This window comes from Gymnoscopelus microlampas (assembly GCF_963454915.1).
Source record: "Gymnoscopelus microlampas genome assembly, chromosome: 15".
Lineage (NCBI taxonomy): Eukaryota > Metazoa > Chordata > Actinopteri > Myctophiformes > Myctophidae > Gymnoscopelus > Gymnoscopelus microlampas.
The window spans coordinates 36,466,565-36,475,271 of record NC_139952.1 but is presented as its reverse complement, the minus strand read 5'-3'; the positions used below and the strand labels follow the sequence as shown (position 1 = coordinate 36,475,271).

General features: G+C 46.6%; 1 protein-coding gene across 2 annotated transcripts in view; it reads right to left on the bottom strand.

The window, feature by feature from the left end:
- Positions 1-8,295, bottom strand: part of LOC311061077 (major histocompatibility complex class I-related gene protein-like) — a 15,907-nt gene extending 7,612 nt beyond the window's left edge. For both annotated transcript variants that reach the window (XM_084079582.1, XM_084079583.1), the window contains exon 1: positions 8,192-8,295. In XM_084079582.1, the coding sequence (XP_083935708.1) occupies positions 8,192-8,246 (55 nt within the window). In that variant the 5' untranslated portion in view covers positions 8,247-8,295. The remainder of the gene's footprint in view (positions 1-8,191) is intronic.
- Between the last annotated feature and the right edge of the window lie 412 nt (positions 8,296-8,707).

The window sequence follows — 8,707 nt, the reverse complement described above, 5'->3', positions numbered from 1 at the left end:
CTATAAATACAGTCAGCAAAGGAACCTGATTTCAGGTGAAAATAATTACAGTACAGAGCGCCCTCCAGTGGCCATACTGTCATACTGCTGAATGGAGACTTTTACTGAATGGTGACAAAACTGTGATAAATAATTATGTTAATTAATAAAGTATATTAATAGTCTGTGTTTTCATAACATGGTTGAACTAGAAAGGTTTAAACATAAATGTCGTTGCAGCTCGGTCAGAAACCTTGTATCTCCATATTTAAACTTTGTTATGTTTTTTCGTAAATAATGCCCTATCATCATACAAGAGAGTTGCACAAAAGTAGTGAAAATAGCAGATCGACAAGCTCCCTCCCAATGCACAGCGATGTGATGCGTTATGAGTTTACAGATCGGCTATTTATTTTAATTGTTTAAATAATAAAAAAGGAATGGTTTTGGACATACAAGGTTTCCAATATTTAATGATAAGCTAGCATTCCGTTTTAAAAAGCCAGTAGGCCAATGACAAACAGCCAAAAAGGGCTTTAGTTTTCGAGATACACAACACAGTGGATTGTTGTATACAAATATTTTTTATGGAAGCTCTGATAGGTTTAAAACTTGACATACTTGAAGTCAGGACATCCATCTACATTCTAGAAAAGACCAAATGTCAATATCTGAATGTAAATAGGAGATACAGTCATTTGAACACATACCTAAAATAGGCGGAAATGTAAATATGTAGAATGTTCTCTTTACTCTGTGACTCTGACATGGATTGTCATAGCAAGACATATAATGTCTTGTTGGAAAGGTGTGGTTTTACTGAATCCAGCAATACCAATTGCCAAAGTGTAAAAGTAGATTGAATAGAGTTAGTAGAGTTAGGACTCCTAACTCCAGGAGGGGTATCAACATTTTTTGGGGCCATTGTCACTTGCCTCAGGTAGGCCTAATGTCTCCGTGCTGTTATTGTTACCGGCCTCAGACCTAGGGGTGTCTGGGTCGGTACAAGCGACACACAGGCAAGGGTGCACTGTGGATCATGTATTCTGTGGAAAACGAGGAACAGACACGTTACTTTTATCTTGCCTCGCTCAGCCAGCAGCGGTTTATTACTGAGCTGCGCATGCGTGGGCCAAGACTATAGTGTTTCCTCTGTCATTCACAGGAGCGCAGGGGCGCCATCTACTGACTTGGAAGTCTAATAAGATGTGAAAACACATACAAAGTGTCACAATACTGTTAGAGTAATTCTGATAATCTTAAAAAATGGGGGGTGTATGTTTTACTGCAAAACTTTAAATAGAGGCATTTTCTGAACCCTCTACACTCTCCCCTGCTTTAAGAGATGTCTCCTGACATCTAGAACTAAACCAACAATGAGTAGTCAGGTAATAGTCTAGGAAAAGTCATCTGTCTGGTCTGTGTAGGGTCTGGTAAGTTTCGTTGGGGTTAGTCAATGTCTGTCAAGTCAGTCAGTGTGACAGTGTCTGTCAAATCCTATGCTAATACAAGTCCTCTGTCCTATGTCTAATAAGTCCATACGGTTGGGGTAGGGTAGTAGTAAGTTTCGGGCAGGACTGGGTAAGGGGTCATGGGGTAAGGCACACATGTGAACATGGCGTTCGCTCCGGGTCTCCAGTGCTGGTATGACGGCTGACCGAAATGTTCATATGTGAATCTTTCTCTGGGTTTTACATTCCGGGTGGACCTCCTTGCAGGCAGTTCCTCTTCACCTTGTGGCTCTGTGTCAGGTTCAACCATCTCCTCTGGACCCGTATCACCCTCATTGTCCGGTTGTTCCTGATCATCCTCAGCAGGCAGTGTGTCAGCTGGTGTTGGTGCTTGTGCTGATGCTGGCATTGCAACTGGAACAGTTTCCTCTTGCTGCTGCACATCACCTGCTACTGTTACTAGTCTTGGAGGTTGGAATTCAGGTGCTACTGCTCTGAGATTACTGTGTGGGTCAGGTTGAGGTGCCTGATGTCTGACTGGCCTCCTTGTATACACAGGTAACGGTCGGAGGCTGTAGTAATATCCTTCCTCTTCAGCAGAATCATCAGACTCCTGCTCAGCTGCTTCTCTGCTGTGAGTCTGTCTGTCTCTCTGTTTTTTCTGTTTCTTTTGGGGAAGGCTGGGCTGCTCATCTTGTTCAAATGGCAAGTCATTTACAGGTAGCAGGAGGTTACGGTGCAGCACACGGATAGTTTTGTCTCCTTTTTCTGCTTGCACTTTGTACACAGGTCCATCTCCCATCCTTTCAATTACTCTGTGAACTTTCTCCTCCCAGTAAGCACGGAGTTTGCCAGGTCCACCTCTCTGAGACAGGTTTCTGACAAGCACGCGATCTCCTGGCTGAAGTGCAATCCCTTTAACACCATGGTCGTAGTATTTCTTTCCTTTTGCTGAGGACTTTTGGCTATTCTCCGAGGCGATCCTGTAAGCATCTTGCATCCGAGAAGCCCATTTCTGTGCAAATTCCTGTCGATTCGACACCTCTTCATCAGTTCTCAGATCAAACACTAAGTCAATGGGCAAGCGTGGGGCTCTTCCGTAGAGGAGAAAGAATGGCGAATAGCCAGTTGCTTCATGTCTCGTACAATTGTACGCGTGGACTATGTGGGGCAAATGGTCTTTCCACTCAGCTTTTCTTTCCTCTTGGAGAGTGCGGAGCATCTGTAACAGTGTTCTATTCAGGCGTTCCACAGGGTTCCCCTGCGGGTGGTATGGGGTAGTTCGAGAATGGGAAATGCCAGACAGCTGCTGGAGTCGCTGGAACAGATTATTCTCAAATTCTCGTCCCTGGTCATGGTGCAATTTTTCAGGGTACGCAAAACGTGGAATAAAATCACTGAAGATTTTCTCAGCTGCGGTTTTGCCTGACTTATTCTTAGTCGGGTAGGCTTGTGCGAAGCGCGTAAAGTGATCTACCAGGACTAAAATGTACTCAAAGCCTCCTTTACTTGGCTCTAGGTGGAGGTAATCAATAGAAATAAGCTCAAATGGGGCACTGGTTGTGATTGAACCCATGGGTGCTTTTTCTGGGATGGTGGGTCGTTTCTGCTTAATACATGAGCACTGGCGGATGACATAGTCCTCTATTTCACGCTGCATGAATGGCCAATAGAACCTTTGCCTCGCCAGGTGGATTACTTTGTCAGCCCCGACATGACCCATGTCATCATGCAGGTGTTTGAGCACGGTGGACTTCAGCTTACTGGGGAGAACGAGCTGTTTCCATTTTCCTGATTGCCTGTACAGAATTCCTTTGTCAAGTTTGAGTCTGTTCCATTCATGTACTAGTCTCCTTGTCTCTTGTCCCATTTGTCTTTTGTCTTTGTCATTGGGGTTCCATCCATTCCTCTTTAATGTCATCACCTCAAAGATTGATGCATCCTCTTTCTGGGCAGCTCTAATGTCCTCTGGGGAGATGGTGGGGACTGTCACAGAGGGGTCGTCATCACCACCAGATGAGAGTTGCAGTGCAGCCATCCATGGCACATCCTTCTCGGCCACCGCTTTGTTCCCCTGCCATATGGTGGAAACTACATCTGGGGGCAGGGCTTCAGTGTACTCCCCTATGTGACCCTGGAGCTTTACTGGATACCGTGACAGTGTGTCTGCGTCAGCATTCGCCTTGCCTGGCCTGTATTTTATGGTGAAGTGGAAATCCGCCAACTCACCCACCCAGCGATGTCCAACAGCGTTGAGTTTGGCTGTGCTTAAAACATAAGTAAGGGGGTTATTGTCTGTGTACACAGTGAATGTGGGTGCATAGTAGAGATAATCCCGGAACTTATCGCAGATGGCCCACTTCAATGCCAGAAACTCGAGTTTGCCAGAATGGAGATGGTAATTCTTTTCTGCAGGCGTGAGTGTTCTGGATCCATAAGCGATGACGCGGAGTTTACCCCCCTGCTGTTGATAGAGCACAGCCCCCAGACCTTCGTTGGATGCGTCAGTATTTAACACAAAAGGCAAATTAAAATCTGGGTAGGCTAAAATGGGTGGATTGGTCAACATGTCTACAAGGCGAGAGACAACAGCACTGTGTTCGGGGGTCCACTGGACAGGTGTTTTAGAGGGGAGCTGGCCAGACTTTGTGACATTTCTTTTGGGTGCAGCGTTATTATCTTTAACAGGCCTCTGGTTGGGCTGACTGGGACCCTCTGCTAGCTTAAACAGTGGCCTTGCAATCCTAGAGAAGTCCTGTATGAAGGATCTATAATAGCCTAAGAAGCCTAATAGACCTCTGACTTCCCCCACATTCTTTGGCTCTCTCTCTTTTAACTGCAACACTGCTTCCAGGTCTTTAGGGTCTATCTGGACACCTTCACTTGTCACTAGGCGCCCTATGTATCTCACTTGTCGTCTGAACAGCTCACATTTCTTTGCACGTAACTTGATGCCATGCTCCCGCAGGCGACGGAGCACCCGCCTCAGGTCCTCCACGTGGTCATGGAAGGATTTGGAAAAGCAGAGCACGTCATCCAGATAAGGAGAGCAGCACTCATCTCTCATGCCATCAAAGACGCCCTCCATACATCGTTGAAAGGCCGCTGGGGCGTTGGTAAGGCCAAAGGGGAGGCGAAGCCACTCGTATAGTCCCCAAGGGGTACTAAAAGCAGTCAGGTGCCTGGAACTCTCATCGACAAAGCCCTGGTGGTAGGCGCTGCCTTGGTCGAGTAGTGAGAACCAGGAGTAGCCCCCCAGGTTATCCAGCAGGTCTTGAATGCGTGGGAGCGGATGACGGTCTGGGACAGTTTTGCGGTTTAACTCCCTGTAGTCAACGCATAGACGCAAGCTCTTATCTTTTTTTCGGACACAGACCACGGGGGATGAGTACGGTGAAGTGGACTTTCTTATCCAGCCATGGTCAAGCAGGTTCTGGACATACTCTTTTACCTCTCTGTAGAGGGGTTTTGGGATTGCATTGTAGCGCTTTTGGACTGGTGTCTCATCATTTAGCTGAATCTTAAGCTGCAGGTTTGGGATACAACCTATGTCAGCATCATCCTTGGCAAATGCATCTGACTCGTCGTATAACATGTCTCTGGCTATCTCTTGTTCCTCCTCTTCGAGGTGTGACAATTCGACAGGTGGGTGCCATTTATCTCGAGTCAGAGCGGAGCAGGTTTGAGCAGTGGGACGGTTTATGGGCTTTGGGTTGTTGGGGGAATGGTTAATGGGTTTGGCCTCAGTAATTTCCTCAAGTGTGCCCAGAATGGTTCTCTGTGACAGATAGATGTCATGTTTAGTGAAATTCTGAATAGGGATTTTGGCCATTTTTGATGAGCCACAGGGGACATCTACTAAAGAGGGAAAGGGGTCTAAACCCTCAGGACAGTGGTTTTCTGGGCTGGGCTCAAATAACATTGTTCTGCCCTGGGGCCATGCTCTGACTCTGCACTTCACCTCACAGATTTGGCCAGCGAGGATAGTTAGTCCTTTCTTTCCGACCCGTACAGTGCAATGGGGAGGCGTTTCATCAGGGGCCAGTATCTGGAGAACAGAAATCAGGGTTTCCACTGTGCTTTCACTGACACTCATGGCTTCCTTCAGTATGGCTGTAATATCCACCTGTTCTATGTTCTCTTTGATCATCTCTGCAATGACATTGCTACCTAAAAGGGGACAGTCAAGGCAGCTCTGACTGATTAATATGGGCACTTGTATGTCAGCATATCCATGGCTCTCACTGCGTATCTGTAAGTCAACATAAGCCCATCCATCAAAGGGAACCGCTGTGCCATTTGCTGCAGATATTTCGATATATCGATTTTGATCGGGGAATAGGGATGAGAGTGGCTGGATTTTGACACTGGGCAACGCTTCCTCTATCCACGCCCTCCCCACCATGGTCACCTGGGCCCCTGAGTCAAGCAGCATTTGGAGCGGGACCCCATTAATTGCACATGAGACCATACATCGCTTGCCAATTAGTTGTGCTACACGTTTTCTGGGTGTTGGCTTGCACTGTGTAGTTTGTTTTACGGGGTTTACGGTTTCAATGGAGTTAACCTGTACTGGAGGCTTGTTACTGGCGACAGTCACTGGCAGCCTCACTCCAGTGACCTCCTCTCGTTTCCCGATGCCTTTCTTTTCAGACAGCCAACTGCTCTATGTCCTTCCTGACCACAAATGAAACAGTGAGGGCAGCTCTTAATGTTCTTTTGCACACAATCATGACATCTGCCCCTGGTCTCATTCGTTGATGTCTGGGGTCGAATTGAGGGTCGGGTGGGGGGTGGAACAGGGCTTTCAGGAGTCACATGTTCTGTGGGTTTGACCCCCTGGGCAAAGTGTTTAGTCAGTGAGGCCACTTGTGCAGTCAGCTCTAGAATAGCAGCACGGTTAGCCTGTAATTCAGAGTCAACTTTGGTCTGTTTTGTCTGGTCAGTCTGCTCAGTGTGAGCTGCACTTACAGTCACTGGTCGGGTTTTAGTAACTGTACCAAGGCGTTTCAACCTATCTGCCTCCTCACTTGTGGACTTAGTGATCTGTTCTAAGAGAAGGTCATCATTAACCTGCAAGTCTGTGAGAAAAGGTTTGAGATCACATCTGACATGGTTATTTTTCTCATTTAACCCTTGGTAGAGTGTGTGAAGGAATGTACCTTGAACAAGCTTTCTGTCATAACAAAAATCTGCACCTGGCTGTTGTGACTCAAAAACAACTCTCTGTTTTAGACCCATGATTCTGTACAAAAATTGCTGTGGGCCCTCTTTGTCTTGCTGTTTGGCAGTACTAAGCTCCTGAAAGAGCTCAGTGCTGTTTTTGTCTCTAATGTGGGAGCGGAGAAAACGTTTTAACTCACTCATAGTAAGGTCATCTTTGTTAGTTAACATCTCCCTGAATGTACCAGGTTTAGTGATCTTAAGCACAGTGCGGATAACCTCTGACTCACTAAACCCTTCATTTAACCCTTCATCCATTTGTTTACAAAGGCTACTGTATGACATCTCAGACCCTGTGTCAGAAATCTGACCACCATAAAGTTTAAACTCTCTGCGTGGAAACAGAGCGGCTACATCAGTAAACCTCACCACCTGCTCACCCATACTGGAGGACGGACTGGCACGGCCAGGAGGGGCACCACCTGCACTGTTGGTGATGGATCTGGCTGGTGATGTAGTGGCGTGGTTCCTGGCTGGTGCGTTATTGTCTCTGTCCATGGTCGGTTGAGGTGTGTGAATGTCTCTTTCCCTGGGTGAGGACAGCAGGTGACTGTCCATGGTTGCTGCAGTTGAACTGGTCAGTTGACGAGTCGCTGTATCTTCCACCTGGAGGGGTGCAGCCTCGACCACTCCTCCGTCGTCAGCTCCTTCAACGCCAGCTCCTCTCACAGCATCTCCTTTATCCGGGGCTCTTAACATGTCATCGAGCATGTCGTCGAGGTGAAGGAGTTGAGACATGCCTTCATCCTCCATGCCTCTCAACTTCTCACTTCTTAGGTAATCGACAATCAAATCAAATAGTTCTGGTTCACTCAGGACCGCAAGGTCCTCAGTGTCTAAGTCTTTATCAACCGCACTGGCAAAAGCCAGTAACTGACTGGTACTTAAAGCTAAGATTCTCTTTTGGATCTTGAAGATCAGCATCCGTCGTGGGGTTGTGGTAGCCATCTTTAGCCCCTGTGGCCTCTACTCTTCTGGATGACGCACAGCAATGCAGCCTTCCCTGAAGCTTTAGGCACAGGTTCTCTCCGTGACAGTTCCCACTTTCCCAGCTAGGTGGCGCTGTATCCCGGACGAGCCCCCAATTGTTACCGGCCTCAGACCTAGGGGTGTCTGGGTCGGTACAAGCGACACACAGGCAAGGGTGCACTGTGGATCATGTATTCTGTGGAAAACGAGGAACAGACACGTTACTTTTATCTTGCCTCGCTCAGCCAGCAGCGGTTTATTACTGAGCTGCGCATGCGTGGGCCAAGACTATAGTGTTTCCTCTGTCATTCACAGGAGCGCAGGGGCGCCATCTACTGACTTGGAAGTCTAATAAGATGTGAAAACACATACAAAGTGTCACAATACTGTTAGAGTAATTCTGATAATCTTAAAAAATGGGGGGTGTATGTTTTACTGCAAAACTTTAAATAGAGGCATTTTCTGAACCCTCTACATTATCCTAATCAGTAGCTGAAGTAAACAATACAATACAATAATGTATAAACTAGTACAACAGTTACAATGAAATAATTGAAGGATGGTTTTACCTGGAGATGCGACCTGGCAAAACAGTAGTCCTAATAGCAAAATAAACTCCTTCATCCTGACATGATGTAGTTGACTAAAATAAAAGTAGAGCTCAGTGTCTGCTGTCTCCGTCTCCACACTGTAGACCTATTTGTCATAATGAGTTGTTCAGCTCTTTATATCATGACGAGGAGGAGGTACCAACTCACACTTCTAGCCAATGGAAATCAACAAGTGCTGTTGCATCATGTGTTTCTATGAGGATTTCACCAACACAGGTTTTAACTTGAAAGTAAAACTAGAGAATGATGGTTTAGACGTTTGTTTAACAGCATTGCCTAGGCCATAATGTTGTCATTGTTTGGTATAAACTATTTCCTAAAACAACTGTAGCTATACATCACATGTCCACCCTTATCTAAATGTAGGCTTAACAGCATGGAGACCATTAGAGAGGTGATGGTGATATACTGTGCATGATGTAGCACAGTGGTTCCCAAACTGGGGCTCGGGACTCCCAGGGGGGTCCCCAAATT